Raw genomic sequence first — 16466 nt, forward strand, 5'->3', positions numbered from 1 at the left:
TTGTTGTTGAAGAAGCCAAATTATTGTTTTGTTTATCGCATTTTTAAAAAACAGTTACTTACTTAAGAGAGAGCGTGAATGTGAGCAAGAGAGCAGGGAGCAGGGAGGCAGAGGGAGAAGCAGCTCCTCGCTGACCAGGGAGCCCCATGTGGGACTCGATCCCAGGACTCCAGGACCATGACCTGAGCCGAAGGCAGACGCTCACCTGACTTGAGCCCCCCAGGCGCCCCGCATTCTGGAGCATATCCGTGTGGTGTTGTTATGATGTTCTTCTGCCTTTTGTCTTTCCTGAATATCAGTAGCTGTAGAGTTGATCAGTTATTTTTGTGGGGATTTCGTTTGTTGTGTCAGATTTTCCATGGCGCTGTTGTGTACTTCCATCCAGAGGTACACGCGATCTTTCTTTTTTTTTTATTTTAAAGATTCTATTTATTTGACAGACAGAGATCACAAGTAGACAGAGAGGCAGTCAGAGAGAGAGAGGGGGAGGCAGGCTTCCCGCTGAGCAGAGAGCCCGATGCGGGACTCGATCCCAGGACCCTGAGATCATGACCTGAGCCGAAGGCAGAGGCTTAACCCACCGAGCCACCCAGGTGCCCCGAGATCTACAATATCTTGTTTCTTGTTGTATTTTTAAAGAGGGTGGAAGGGAGGAGGAAGGGAGGGCCAGAGGGCAGGGTGGGCAGACAGAGAGAATCTTAAGCAGGCTCCATACCCAGTGTGGAGCCTGACACAGGGCTCGATCTCACAACCCTGAGATCATGACCTGAGCTGAAATAAGAAACAGACACTTAATAAACTGAGCTACCCAGGTGCCCTCTCTTTTTGGTTTGTTTGTTTGTTTTATATTTTTAAAAAGATTTTATTTATTTATTTGACAGAGAGAGATCACAAGTAGGCAGAGAGGCAGACAGAGAGGGGGAAGCAGGCTCCCTGCCAAGCAGAGAGCTGATGTGGGGCTCAATCCCAGGACCCTGAGATCACGACCTGAGCTGAAGGCAGAGGCTTAACCCACTGAGCCCCCCCAGGCATCCCGTCTTTTTGTATTGTTAGCAACCACTGATCACCATTTCTTGGTTTAATTCATTAAGTAGAATTACTTTATTCTGGCCTTAGTGCATTACAGTATTTTAGAAATTCAAGAAAGTAGTTTGCGTAGGCTGTGTCTGTAGGATCGTTGTCTGCATACCTCACTGAATGTGGGGTTGGTATTTGAGACTCTGCTGTAGGCAAAGTCCTGTAGATGGAATTGGCAGATAAGGTCCCACACATGTCCGGATTCTCCTCTTTTAAGTGCTCAGCTATAGAGATGGTAAGTAATAAGAGATATGTGAGTCTCACAGGACCAGTGTTTCTATGACTTGAAATGTCTGCTACGTTGTAAATGCGTAGAGTACTAATGTGTAGAGCAAATACTGATATAAAGGGAGCTGATTTAAGATTTTTAAGTCTTTTCCCCCCTCCAACTTACAGAGCCTGTTAGAAGATCCTTATCCAATGGTCCGTTCTACAGGGATCCTTGGTGTTTGTAAAATAACTTCCAAATACTGGGACATGATGCCTCCAACCATTCTTATTGATCTTCTCAAGAAAGTGACCGGGGAACTGGCATTTGACACAAGCTCAGCTGACGTGCGCTGTTCTGTCTTTAAGGTAGTGTTTGAAATTTCGCAAGCAGTATTTATTTACCATAGAATAATTAGGAAATACAGAGAAGAACAATTTTTAAATTACCCGTGATTCTACTCTGTGGGTATGCTACTATGGACATTTTTGTTGTACATCCACAGTAACAGTTTTAAAAACCAAACTGAAAGTGTGGGCTACGAAAAAGGCCTACTTGAATAATACCAGTTTTTGGTGTGTGGACTTGGTGGGTGGTGCATAGTGTTTTGTTGTGTGTAGGACTTAAAAGTTTTAAAGTTATACAGTAAAATTGACTGTTTTGGTATACCATACGTAATTTTTTTTAAAAGATTTTATTTATTTATTTGACACAGACAGAGATCACAAGTAGGCAGAGAAGCAGGCAGAGAGAGAGGGGGAAGCAGGCTCCCCGCTGAGCAGAGAGCCCGATGCGGGGCTCGATCCCAGGACCCCGGGATCATGCCCTGAGCCGAAGGCAGAGGCTTTAACCCACTGGGCCTCCCAGGCGCCCCACCATACGTACTTTTAAGAAGATCCTACAGAACTGTCCTTCCTCCCTCACCTGGTGTCAGCAGTTACAGGGACGCATCTGGTCTGGCTTCACCTTTAGCCAGTCCATTGTCTCCCACTGTTGATGACCTGGAAACTGTGTCAGCTCGTTGAGAAATAGTTCAGTATGGTGGTCAAAGCATAAGGTCTTGTCCTGTTTGATGGCGGGAATGTCCTAGTGACGTTGTGTGGTGGCAGGTGGTGGCCACACTTGCTGTCGTGAACACAGCGCGACGTGCAGCGTTGTCGAGCCGCGTGCTGTGCGGCTGGGACGAGTGACACCTGTGCGTCCACTGTAATTCCTGTAAGCAAGAGGTCGCTTGAAAAATCCTTTTTCCTAATAAATGGAAAGCAAAGGTGGAGTGTATCAGATCTTCCAGCTGGTGACTGGTCTGAGCATGGGCCGGTCACGCGACCCCCCCGTCTGAGGGGCGTGTGGCTGTGTCCCCACGATAGGGAGGCTCTGTGCCCTCTGACTTTCTGCAGGATGGATTCAAGGAATAAGAGAATTCATGGGCTCCCAAAAAATGTGAACGGATTGTGGATCCGACACAAGTTGGCTTTGGAGTTCTCTGCACCAGTAGTTGTCCTGGGTCCCTCATCTCTAAAAATCCCTTAAAATTTGGCTAAGAGAGAGCATTGAAGGGTTATTTTATAACTGCTTTAATCTTGTTTGGACAGAACAATGGATGAACTGATTATCAGTGTTGAAACTTGACTAATTCATTGGAAGTATGCTTTTTATGTGAACCTTTTAGAAAAGTGTTACTTTCTGTAGGTATATTCATTTGTTTCACTAATAGTTCACTAATAAGAATGAAACGGAATTATTTTAACTTTTTCTTGTTTATGTTCTAAATTTGAATTGTTTATATTTCTCCTTTTTGGTAGTGTCTGCCAATAATTTTGGATAACAAATTAAGCCACCCATTACTAGAGCAGCTTCTGCCAGCTCTGAAATACAGTCTCCACGACAACTCGGAGAAAGTGAGAGTGGCTTTTGTTGACATGCTGCTGAAAGTCAAGGCCGTGCGGGCTGCTAAGGTAGGACAAGCAGGACTTTATCACTGAAGAACACAAAGTAATTTTAATTCAAGAGTCTTAGTAATCACACCTAAACTAGTCGTTGTCTGGTATATTCTGCCAATTTATTGTATCATAAAATTTTATTTTGTGATTTTCATTGAAGTTTCTAGAAATCTCATCAGTGTTGTTTTCTTTCTGAAAGACTATATAAGCAGCCCCCACCTTAAGTTATATTTTTATCATGTCCGTGAAAGCTTTTATTCAAATATTGCAATACTTGGCACTCAGTAACTGCTTAAATGTTACTGGGAGAATTGCCTTCACCTTTTACAGAAGAAAGCAAGGAGATAATTGTGTTATGATAGACATTTTAACATGGTGTAAACTTTTGAAGTGAGGGTCTACTCTTTTAGCTTGAGTCCTATCGGTTTTTGGCAAAAAATGTTAGTTAGAAGGTTTTCGACTTCACTTGATGACACTGTCTTTTCTTCTTCCGTGCGGTGTTTTTCCGAAATTCACTTTAAAACGCTGGTTTGTCCCAGCATGGGATTTGGGAGCTACCTGACGTACCCATTAGTGCAGGGTTAGCCACACGGACCTGTGTGTGTTCATGTGGAGGAAGCCGAGCGGCCGGGAAAAGGAATGCGCTCACACGGAAATCCCACGGGGAGAAGAGTAAAAGCAGGTGTAGACGTGTGTACAGTGGGCCGCCACTGCATTTGTGTGTGTTTGCTCAGACGGCGAAAATATTCCTAGAAGGAAATGAGAAGTGAGTACCAGTTGCCCGAGGTGAGGGGGATTGGATGTCTAGGGATGGGAGACATTTTTTTTTATGGTTTTTACGAATTTTGAACTGTGAATTTTTATTAAAAACTAAAAACCAAAGACGATTTTACATGACCTCCACAGCACAGATGTCCAAGTCACACCCAAGTGCCCGTGCGGGGTCAGTTTGTTGGAAGTCGTTGGACTGCGTGCGGTCTGTCTCTGGGCTCGCCGTGGCCCTTCCACGTGTTGGGTCCGCAGGCTGCGCTGCTGCAGGCCCCCATGAAGTCCCGGAGCGCGCGCTCCAGCTGCAGAGTTCTTCCTGCAGAGCGTTGGGCTGCTCGAGGTCTTCTGCATCTCCTTACGGATTTTGGAATCAGCCCGTCCATTGTAACAAAAAAGCCGGCTGCAGTTTTTTCCCATTTGCTAGTAGCAGCTTATTAAAACTGAGTAGTTCTGAGTCTGAGACGGAACTGTTGGCTTAGTGTGGTGTTTGCAGTGCACGTTTGTTTGCGGAGGAGTGTTGTGAGGACTGACGGGGAATGGAGAGAGGAGCGTTTTCTCTTTACTAGTGGGTCTTCTCGGGACAACTGGGGAGACCAGGTAAGACAAGGACAGAAGTTCTTTGACCGGGAAGTTTGGATTGCAGGAGAATAGCAAGAAAGAAAGCATAATGTTTCACCGGGGTGCTTCTTTCGTCTTCAAAGCCAGGCCGAGAGTGATTTAGCTGTGAGATCTCGGGAAGGGTCGAGAGGCAGCTAACTGGGAGTGGGAGTGGCTGATCGTCCACCGTGTCGGAACCACTGGGGTCCCCTGCTGCGCCATCAGACGCCGCTCATGTTTGTGTTTGTGACGCACACACTTAACATTGGAGCCAAAGACCAGTTACCGACTTGCTGTGGTCTTGTCTGTTGGAGAAACCAACCTGCTGGTGATACGTTTGGGTAAAGTAAAACCTCGGGTAACTGAAACAAGTAACAGGATCCCGCGCCAATCAGAATTATTTAAGAAAAGTGAGTCAAAGAAAAACAAGCGAATATGGGGAGTTTCTGGAAAAGAAGATGTGCAGGAAATGTTAGTTGTAAGAATCACCCCGGAACCTTGGCAGTTGGTAATAGTACTGATGGCTACTTCACATTCGAGATGGTGTAGTCTCCATGAAGGCTCAGGAGTCAGCCTGTTCACCGTGAGTGGGAACAGACCGTGGAGAACCTCTCAGGCTGGCTCTGTGGCTGGCGCTGTTGTGCCGGGGCCTGGGGTGTTTCTTGGTTCTCTCCTGCAGCCAGGTTGGAGCTCTGAGGTCTCGAGTCTTGAAGAGACTTGCTTCCCTGAGTTCTCAAGTGGAGGCTTTCCCTTTTCTCTGGGATTTTTCCTTCTTTTGCTGTGCATGTTCTGAAGTTGGCATTTCCTAACGGCAGAACTGAGCCCTGAGTCCTCGCGTGGAGACGGTGTGATGCTCCTGCCGAGGGCACTGTCGGCCAGACGGGCTCGGCACCGCGGAGCCGTCTGCCTCCGTGCTTCGTCAGCACACAGCTGCACACCGTCGTCTCCCATCCTTCCGTGATGGTGCAGGCAGCGCAGCGCAGCCGGTGAATGGCGAGCCCATTCGTTGGCCATTTTGGTCTGGGTCGAATCTGCTTTTGCAGTGGTTGTGAGATCTCACTGCGAAGCTAGGCGTGCTTGAGTGTTTTGGCAAGTGCCTTTTGCTGGCTTTGTTGTTAGCCACAGGTGTGGTGTTCGGGATCACACCTTAGGGCACTCCCATCCACAGCCACACGACCGGTAGCCCATCGGAGCTGACCCGCGGGCAGGTGAAGGAAGGGGGCTGTCGTCAGAGCCGCCGGACGGGTCGTCACAGTCAGCACTGCCTTCTTCTCCTGAGCCCTGCAAGAACCGCCTCTCACCCTTGAGTGGGGGTCTCCCGTCGCCTGCCTGCCAGCTCGCTTGCTTTTGTACTTAGCTGCAGTGCGCTCTCTCCGCTGAAGCCACCCGCCTCGGGCCGGGCGGGAGCTGCGAGCTGGGCCACCGCATCGTCCGGTCTGCAGGACTCGCGGCTGGCAGCGCGGGGTGCCCTTTGCCTCCCCAGTGCCGCTGTGACAGAAGTGTTTGGTGTCTTCACTCCAGTAACTTTTTCAGAAATACCAAGAGGTGTCTAAGTGGAAGTGTCCCCGGAGGCTCCTGGGAAGTGACCCGTCGTGTCAGACGCTCGGGATTTCCTGCACGCGGAGCTGTGAATGTGTTCTTCGGGATTTCAACAGAAGGTCATTATGACCTTGGCTTGAACATCACTGGGAGCGGAGCCGTGCTGCTGTGCATGGAGCTGGAAGTGGGGGTGGGGCAGACACGGTCCGGGGGCAGGAGGGAAGGCGAGCTGCGAGGAGACCGAAAACTCAAGTCGTCTTGTGGGGGAGGCTTTTGTTTTACGAGTGGAAAGACTTGGAAATACTGAAGTGCTGGTGAAAAACATGTGGTTGAAAATGCTGGAAAGGGGACCGATGTTAGAGCCACGTCCTTGAGGAGAAAGCGTGTCGGTGGGCTTTACCCTCCTTGTGCTGCGTGTCGGTGTGTGCCCAGGATCGCCAGCGGAGAAGAGACCAGGACAGGACTGGAACACTTCACCTCTGGAATCGCTTTTCTTTCTGCTACCACGTTTCTCTTGTCTGGAACGTCTCGCTTGGAAGCCTGGCCCTCTTCTGTAGGCGGTAGACAGCTTGGAGGCTCTTGAGCAGAGGGACTCTGGGACAGCTGTGGTCGCACAGCAGCTGTAAGGTGGGCAGGAGGAGGCCGGCGTGGTCATCTAGGCAAGCTGGCCCCAGGGAGGGGAGGCAGCGACGCGCCTGAGGAGGCTGCCTGCTATGGGCCGTGGGCCAGGTCAGGTGCTCCCGGGGTTCAGGAGCGATGTCTCTGTGTCTCCGATGTAGGGAATGGCGTATCCACGTTAGCTTTCTCTGTCAAAACTGTTGTAATTTTTTCTCTTCACTTTTCACATTAATGCACCAAAAGTTACGGTGTTTTAGGAAGTTTTTAAATTATGAGACTGGTAATCAAATAGTTATCATTCGACAGTTTACACCAAGCATGATACTAATTAGTTGTAATTAACCCTCCCAACTGTGTTATACTTTGTTTCCTTATAATGTCAGTGCTTTTTAAAATATGGATTTATTCTAATTTCTCTACGGAAGAGTCACGGTTTCCGGTACAATCATTTAAAATGAGTTTTCTTGAGTATAAAGATTAGTTCCTTTTTGATTTTTCTCAGGAAATTTTGCTTAAAGTTTTTTCAAGATTACAGAGACAATTGACTATTTCCTGTGTGTATGCCGTACACAGTTTTGGAAAATATGCCCCATGGAGCACATTTTGGTTCGTCTGGAATCAGATTCCCGGCCTGTGTCTCGGCGCCTGGTGAGCCTCATCTTCAACTCTTTCCTGCCCGTGAACCAGCCCGAGGAGGTGTGGTGTGAGCGCTGCGTCGCGCTGGTGCAGATGAACCACGCGGCCGCCCGGAAGTTCTACCAGCTCGCCCACGAGCACACCGCCTGCACCAACATAGGTGCGGGACGCCTGCGGCTCAGCGCGCGGCATGTCGTTTCCCCAGCGCATAACTGATGTCACGTGTCCTCAGTGTGGCTCGTGTTAATAAGCTTCACGCTTTTAGTGCACTTCTTAATGATTTCCTTTAAAATAATACTTTTAATTGTTTGAGACTATGATTTTACTATTAAATCTTTCTATTGAAAAAACATGTATATTAATTACTGGTTTGTTTTACCATTTTAGCAAAGCTGATTCATGTGATTCGCCATTGCTTAAATGCCTGCATCCGGAGGGCTGTGCGCGAGGGCCACGAGGAGAGGGAGAAGGAGAACGTGAGTGTGGTCAGGCTTGCCCTGGCTGAGCTGCGCCTGCGGCCATGTTACCTCAAGGAAGAAAGGGCCCTGTGCCCCGTGGCTAGAGAGGGGCAGAGCACTGGCGTTGCCATAGACTCTTACATTGGCAATATTTTGATTTCCCGTTTATTTCTTTAGTATTGATAGATAATTCAGTGGATTATCGTAGGGGATCATAAATAATGTTTTTGAAAGAATTGCTCTGTATCCTTTGTAGTTCACTGTGGAGTTTGGGTAGGATTTAATACAGGGGAAAATTTATTATTGGTGACACCCGGTCCCAGATTTTCTCAGCCTTAGGCTTCTCTGTACTTCAGTTCGACCTGGGTATAGCACGCGCCTGAATCGGGTTCTGGATGTTACCATATTTTGTAACTGATGGGTATTCGTGTTAAGGATTTACTCATAGCCACTGCTGGGAGATTCTACTAGAAACATCTGGGGGTTGAATTTCTAGGAATGAGGTTTATTTAGAATTGTCTTTTCTCCCTCCCTACCTCCGTCCTTCCCTCCTTCCTTCCTTTTCTTCCAGAAAGAGAGAGAGCACAAGCAGGAGGAGGGGCAGGGGGAGTGGCAGGGCGAGGCAGAAGCAGGCTCCCTGGAGAGCAGCGAGCCTGACGTGGGGCTCTGTCCCAGGACCCCAGGATCATGACCTGAGCTAAAGGCACTTAACCAACTGAGCCAGCCAAGTGCCCCTAGAATTGTCTCTTAAAAAGTAATTAAATTGGGGCACCTGGGTGGCTCAGTCAGGTTGAGCCTCCGACTTCTGATTCCGGCTCAGGTGATGACCTTGGCCGTGGGACTGAACGTGAGTCCGCTCTGCTCTCAGCTGGGAGGTCTGTTTGAGATTCTCTCTCTCCCTCTCCCACTGCCCCTTCCCCTGCCTGTGTGTGTGCATGCACACACACACTCTCTCTCAAATAGATAAATCTTTAAAAAAAAAATACTGAAAAATTTTTAAAAAAGAATTAAAGGGACTGGTTAGCTGTTATTTCTTCAGAATCCAGAGTGACCACTTATAAGAAATTGAAGACTCAGACACATTATTTATAAGCGTATCTTAAGCTTTTAAACAAGCTCTCATGCTCATGTACATCTAAACTAAAACTTGGGGGTAGTTTTGTAGTACACAGACAGATTGGGTAACCAGCCTTTAAAAGAAGTTGCAAGAGACAGAGTCTGTCCTTTTGCTGAGACCTAGTCCTGCATGTAGGCCCCAAGGCGAGGTCCTTTCATCAACCTGACCGGGCCTCAGTCCCAGCCTGCGCCCGCCGCCTCTGACACAGGCTTTTTCTAGGAGAGACTGCCTGGTTGGCTCACAGGTCTCACGCTGGCCTCACGACTCCTGCACACATCCCAGGGTCACCGGTGCCCGTGGGCTCACAGTTGGAAGGCCACCACTCCACCAGCCTAGACCCTGTTTAAACAAGTCCTCGTCTCTATCCCAGTCAGCGACGCAGTTGTGGAATCAAGGAGAAAAATGCACAGAAAGAGTGGAACTGGGTTCATCCTGACCGTGGACCCCAGCTACTAGTTACAAGCACTCACAGACCTCAGCCTAGATTTGGAAAGCCTTCCACCGAGCGCATTTGGAGTTGGTTCTGCTTTTATTTCGGTGGAATTTAAGTTCCTGTCTTCAGGGTTTTCCCCTCAGCGTGCAGATTGTACAGGCAGAGTTTTTCAGGAAGGTGACCGCATTGCCCTATGTCTTCAGAAACCTCCGATGGAGAGGCCGGCATGGCGGCCTCACTCCATGGTTCTGGAGTGTGCGGTCTCGGTGTGGGAGACGGTGGGAGTGAAACACAGGAGCGAGCACAGCTTCTCTCAGGGCCACTACTGCGAACTCAGAGTGCCGGGGAGAACGGTTTTGCATGAGAGCAGAGACATAGTTTGTGATGTACTCGTTGAGAGGCTGTTACATTTTGTAAATTTTGAAGGAACCCTTCATCCCTATTATTAAAAACGTAGGTGTTATTGAGAACGCTTGCATCTTATAACACTTTGGGTCTGTTTCTGTACCATTTGAAAACACGAGAGTTTAGAAGTATGTAGGTCCATTATAGTTTATGCTAGATAAGAAGTACACTTTGTCATGTGGATATTCTCATTCTAAGAATGTTTACGTGGCTAAAAGCAAAATTTTTAAAGTTGCTCTTTTACTTTTTCTAATTGCTAACTACTAAAAATCAAAGATGTTCTCTGCTAAAATAAAGGTGGCTTTCAGCTTAGAAACTTAGCACACTTCTATAAGGAAGTAGTGTGGCTTTTTCATGAGACGTTCATGAGGAAACATTGAAATGGAAAAAGTAAGATTAATTGCAGAGTGGAATTTCGTCCATCTGTTACATGTATCGTTCTTTCAATAGTTTCTAAGCCTTTAGTAGTTTTATTTCTTTTTAAATGTGTCCGTAGCTCATTCAGAGTATTAAGTGCATAATGAAAATCTAGCTTTAGGGCGCCTGGGTGGCTCAGTGGGTTAAAGCTTCTGCCTGTGGCTCAGGTCATGATCTCAGGGTCCTGGGACCGAGTCCCGCATTGGGCTCTCTGCTCGGCAGGGAACCTGGTTCTCCCTCTTTCTCTGCCTGCCTCTCTGCCTACTTGTGATCTGTCTGTCAAATAAAATCTTAAAAAGAAAAGAAAAATCTAGCTTTATGTAGAAAGTATCTTTGCTTTTTCTGTGTATTCCTTAAATTTCTTTGATTTTTTTTTTTTAAGTTTATTTATTTATAGGTGAACTCTGGAGCCAGTGTGAGGCTTGGACTCACAACCCCGAGATCACTGCTCACATGCTCGACTGACAGCCACCTGGGAGCCCCACGCTTGTTTTCTTTAGAAAACTATCTTTTTTTTTTAAGATTTTATTTATTTATTTGACAGAGAGAGATCACAAGTAGGCAGGGAAGCAGGCTCCCTGCCGAGCAGAGAGCCCGATGCGGGGCTCGATCCCAGGACCCTGAGATCATGACCTGAGCCAAAGGCAGAGGCTTTAACGCACTGAGCCACCCAGGCGCCCCTGAACTATCTTTTTCCACTGTGTTTGAGTAGATAGCGTAATAGTACCAGTGCCTGAAATGAATCTTTTGCCTCTCAAGGTAGTCGCTTTTCAGGGAATTGTTTGTAGTGGCTCTTTGCAGGCTCAGACTGTCTTTGGTCCAGTCGTGGGGTTGACTAGCAGACCCATGAGTGTGTGTGAGCTGGTTGTGTTCTGTGCAGAAGACTTGCCAGAGTGCGCTTGTGGCTTCGGTGGAGCACTCAGAACACAGCAGCGAATATTGCTCACGGCCAGCAGAAGCTCAGAAGATGTGAACGATGTGTTATTTTGGAACAAACCAATGAAGCCAGTGATGGAGTGGGAGTTGGTCGTCATCAGCCCTCACCAGGCCTGCAGGTGGAGAGGCTGGCAGACAGCCTGGGGAGGTCTGATGAGCCGAGTTTGTAGCTGAGTTTCAGTCCTGATCACGTCTAGGTAAATCCCTCCCTCCTCGCCACCAGTCTGTTCACATCCAAGTTTACGGCAAGAAGTGACATCTTGCTTGGCGAGGAGGTGGGAAAGGGGAGCCCTCCTATACTGTTGCTGGGAACGCAGCTGGGGCAGCCACTCTGGAGAACAGCAGGAGGGTCCTCAAAAGGTTGAAAATAGAGCTGCCCTATGACCCAGCAATTGCACTACTGGATATTTACCCCAAAGATACAAACGTAGTGACCCCAAGGGGCATGTGCACCCGAATGTTTATAGCAGCAACGTCCACAACAGCCAAACTATGGAGAGAACCTAGATGTCCACTGACAGATGAATGGATAAAGAAGATGTGGTGTAGATACACAACGGAATATTATGCAGCCATCAAAACCCCCCCCCCAAATCTTGCCATTGCAACGATGTGGATGGAACTAGAGGGTTTTATGCTGAGCGAAATAAGTCTATCAGAGAAAAACAATTATCATACGATCTCCCTGATATGAAGAATTTGAGAGGCAGAGTGTGGAGTTTTGGGGGTAGGGAAGGAAAAAAATAAAACGAGATGGCATCAGGAGGGAGATGAACATGAAACTCTTAATCTCATGAAACAAACTGAGGGTTGCTGGGGGGATGGGGGTCGGGAGAGGGGGGTGGGGTTATGGACACTGGGGAGGGTGTGTGCTATGGTGAGTGCTGTGAAGTGTGTAAACCTGGCGATTCACAGACCTGTACCCCTGGGGATAAAAATACATCATATGTTAATAAAAATAATTAATTAAAAAAGTGACATCTTGCAACAATTCAGAAGATATAGTAGAAATATGCTCTTTACTTGCATATTATGTCCCTAAAGACAGTAGTTTATAGATTTTGATTTTTACACGGTTTGTAATTCATATAAAGTGTTGATTGAAAGAATATAGGGTTCATTTAGCATTTACTTCTGGAGTGGGCTTTTAAAGGCATTTATCTCTACTAGAGATTTTCAAATAGAAGATAAAATCATTTTCATGAAATGACAATAGACTTGACATGCTTTACGTTTCTGCTGTAGGTCTGGAATTGTGAAATGCACTTTTAAAGTTAGTTGTTTTAAAGTTAGTTGTTATGACTTGATTCTTCCACAAATGATTCATATCTCAGGTTCTGGACAAAACACTGTCTGTGAGTGATGTCGCATCTATGGCGGGTCTGTTAGAGATCGTCGTGATTCTCTGGAAGAGCATTCACAGAAGCATGGAGAATAACAAGGAGGCCAGAGTCTACACCGTTAACAAGTTTGCTTCCGTGCTGCCTGAGTACCTGAAAGTCTTCACGGTGAGGTGCTCATCATCGCACGCCGCGCGAGATTGCTTTTGTGCGGAATTAGCCGAGGTGCCCCACGTGCTCACCTGGCAGGACCTGCTTGGTCCTCCGTAAGGGGGGGATGCTAAGCCCAGTGCTCACCTGGCAGGGGAGTAGCCTCCCGCCTTTCCAGAGGGTGGAGGCCATGTCTTCCCGCCTCATATCCGCAGCACTCAGGGAAATGTGCGGGTAAGTGCTCGGGTTTTCTGTCTTCAGTGGTCTGACACCATTTGAGAATTCAGTTTGATCAGCTGGGACTTGAGAAGGGAGAGTGGGCAAACACGACACCACAGCGGCTGGGTTTTGTGGGCGCTCTGAGGGATGTGGTGGCATACCGTAGCACGTGGGTTTCGGACGGGTGTGAGGTGTGTCTGCGGACAGCACCGTGCGTGGAGCTTCTCCCTGGTTGAAGGAAACCTGTTTCTTGACTTTTTACTTCAGAGGGAAGTTTATTTTTCCAAAGCAGGTAGAAATAAGACTGAGCTAGAGATGAAAATGTACTCCCAATTATAGAGAGAGCGTGGTTTGAATACAGATTGGTCATAGGTTTCGTGAACCGTCCTCGATGAATTTTACTTCCGGGCTCTTCCAAAACTGCTTGTATGACCTTGATCCCTTAGCTGTTTGAGCCACATTTCCGTGACTGTCAAGTCTCTGAGCTTCACTGTGTTCCTGAAATGCAACTGTGACCTGTTCAGGAAGGTAAATAATCTGACTTGCCAAAGTCATTAGTACATTTCGAAGCTCAAACAGTTACACTGGACTGAGAAGCCAGCGTTGTCTCAAAATTCTCAGACGACAACAGCACAGAAGCCCATGGAATACTGGATGAAAAGAGAGATGAGCTGTGTGGCCTGCAGGTGTCTGGGGACCCTAGGAAGGCAGTTAATTAATTCAGTTAATTTCAAACGATTCTGGCAAGAGAGCTTCTCTGTACTCAGTTGCCCCGAGAACATTGTGGTCTTCTCTATAAATGAATGAACAGTTTATAATCCAGATAGGGCGGAATTAGTGGTAATTATCAGTCTACTTTTGTCACATTAAGAGCACAATTTTTGTGTTGGGAGTTGGAGGGGTGCGCCCACTCCAACTGAATGTGGAGGAAGTACAGATCAAATTTTGATGTCCCTGGTTCAGTCTCACGTATGTTTTGGGGAAAACTTAATTTTTTCTCTTAGGGTCCATCATCTCTTATTCTCCCAGTCAACCAAGGATATTTTCTACCAAGTGTTTTTGGTTGAGCCTGGTCTGCTTTTTGGGTTGCGGTGTGGCTCTGGCTCCTTCATGCACCGCGGACGGGTGCTGTGGTGCGCCTCACGCGGACCTCTGTTCTCTTGCAGAGGAGGAAACAGACCTGTGTCCTGCCTCCTTGCTCTCTGCTGACCCAGCTGGTAAAACTGTGGAGTCTGGTTGGACCTAGATTTGGCTTGGTGGCTCCTAAGCCTGTACATTTTCCATAAACTCTATTGTCTTCCAAAGATTTTCTTATTATTTTATGGAAAAAAATTTTTTCTGACTAGTTCATTCTCTTGACATTTATTTAGGATACCAAGTGTACAGAGTTAACTTTTTTCTCCTTTAATCAGTATTTTTTTTTTTAATTTTTAAAATATTTTATTTATTTATTTATTTATTCGTCAGAGAGACAGCGAGCGCACAAGCAAGGGGAGTGGCAGGCAGAGGGAGAGAGAGATGCAGGTTCCCTGCTCAGTAAGGAGCCCGATGTGGGACTCCATTCCAGGACCCTGGGACCATGATCTGCGGTGAAGGCAGATGCTTCACCGACTGAGCCCCCCAGGTGCCCCTCAGTATTGTTTGTAAAATAGAAGTCAGTGCCCGAAAGCCAAGAATTTATTGTCCGCCCTGCCTACTGATGCACCCGCCAGGATCTAGCTTGACAATTCATACATAGTAGGTGCTTAATACATATTTGCACAAATTAATACATCGCACAAGGTGGTAAAATGTCATTTAAAACTTTGAAACTGCTTCTCAGATAGGTTAAGTTTCCCATTGAACACTAAGAGGAGGCCTCTAGTTCCACTGAGCAGCTCTGAAGACGGGTTATTCGGAAGTTGTGTGGACAGCCTTTCAAAACGTCATTGCATTTAAATCCCCTTTTTTCCCTCTTTTTGTGCTTTTAGGATGATCGCTGCAAGGTCCCTTTATTCAGGCTCATGTCCTTTATGCCAGCCTCTGCTGTGCCCGCATTCAGGTACTCTCTCTCTCTCGGAAGGGTCGTGAGTAGGAACCCTGCCGTCGTGTGCTCAGTTATTAATGTGACATTCAGCAGACTGTCACGCTTCCGCTTTAAGGTCGCAATGGTGGCGGGATGCAGCAGGATGCGGTTCCCAGCGGGCGCCGGGGTTGCTAAGGAACATAGGAAGAGCCTATGTGAGCTAAAATTTGTCCCTTGAAAATCTGGGGTGTTTGTCAAGGCTGGCATGAAGGGACTTCGGAGCCATGCTGCCTGCGTGTGCCTGGCACAGGGCCTCCTGGGCTGAGACGTGCTGAGGGTGCACGGTGCCCTTGGAGGGTGCAGAGCGGGTGCAGGTCCGGCGCAGAGGGCAGGGCGTAAAGAGCGGGTGGTTTTCTGTTGTTCTACTGCAGACAGCACTGTGGGGACAACGGGCTGGATAAGACATAATATTGAAATTAATTGTACCTATTGTTCTTTCCTTTTTTAAAGGTAACTACTAGAAAATTTTAAATGACCTCAGTAGCTTGACTTTGTGCTCATGTTGTATATATATATATTTTTTTAGATTTTATTTATTTATTTGACAGAGAGAGATCACAAGCAGGCAGAGAGGCAGGCAGAGAGAGAGGAGGAAGCAGGCTCCCTGCCGAGCAGAGAGCCCGATGTGGGGCTCGATCCCAGGACCCTGAGATCATGACCTGAGCCAAAGGCAGAGGCTTTAACCCACTGAGCCACCCAGGCGCCCCTCATGTTGTATTTTTCACTGCATGGTGTTGTTCTAGAGTGTTGGTTATTATTTCAGTAAAAAAGCCTCATTTTTACTCATATTTATAAAAAAATTAATGTTTTGAGGTTAAGCAAAAATTATTTCCAAAAAGCTAGGCATCTTTGCTCTAGAGTCCGATGGAGATGACAGAGAACAGAAAAGCAGGGGTTTACGGACCTGGCGTGTCCTCGGTGACTTGAGAACTCGCATCAGGCTGCCGTGACTTCCGTGATCTCAGGCCACGGGCAGACTCAGTGTTCTGTGTTGGAACTTACCCTGTGTGGTCATTGCGGGAAACTGTGTTCCTGCGCTGTAGCATGTCTGAGAGTTCCTATGATAAGAGGGCCTTATGTACCCTCAGTGTTTAGCTTCCTTTTTTTTTTTTTCTTCAACTTTTTGAGGAATGGGAAGCTGTTACTGAAATGATAGATCTCATTTTATGTATTTGACATTTTCAGTTGTGGTGTGATTTCCACATTAAGAAACCAAGAGGAAGGAGAAGCAGACAAGCGTTATAGTACTTTGCTGGACTGTCTCTGCTCCTGGGGACACGTGGGACACATTCTGGAACTCATTTGTGACTGGCTGCCGGAAGAACAGCCCCAGAGCAAGGTATATTTCTGTCACATTTCTTTAAAATTGCTGAATGATGATATGTCTGTATTAGAGATCATTTGCTTTCCTGAGAACATGTTGTTGTTTTTAAGATTTTATTTATTCCTTTGTGAGACCAAGAAAGAGTAAGTGGGGTGAAGGGCAGAGGGAGAAGCAGGCTCCCCGCTGAGCAGGGAGCCCGATGCAGGGCAGGGAGCCCGA

At 47.2% G+C, this 16466-nt stretch overlaps 1 protein-coding gene across 4 annotated transcripts in view; it reads left to right on the top strand.

Moving 5' to 3' along the window:
* NCAPG2 (non-SMC condensin II complex subunit G2) overlaps positions 1-16466 on the top strand; it is a 63078-nt gene that overhangs the window by 26792 nt on the left and 19820 nt on the right. For all 4 annotated transcript variants that reach the window (XM_046021203.1, XM_046021206.1, XM_046021205.1 and 1 more), the window contains 7 exons: positions 1474-1653; positions 3088-3240; positions 7321-7543; positions 7771-7859; positions 12484-12657; positions 14829-14899; positions 16109-16262. In XM_046021203.1, coding sequence (XP_045877159.1) covers positions 1474-1653; positions 3088-3240; positions 7321-7543; positions 7771-7859; positions 12484-12657; positions 14829-14899; positions 16109-16262 — 1044 coding nt within the window. The remainder of the gene's footprint in view (positions 1-1473; positions 1654-3087; positions 3241-7320; positions 7544-7770; positions 7860-12483; positions 12658-14828; positions 14900-16108; positions 16263-16466) is intronic.

The sequence above is a fragment of the Meles meles genome, chromosome 10 (assembly GCF_922984935.1).
Source record: "Meles meles chromosome 10, mMelMel3.1 paternal haplotype, whole genome shotgun sequence".
Taxonomy (NCBI): Eukaryota; Metazoa; Chordata; class Mammalia; order Carnivora; family Mustelidae; genus Meles; species Meles meles.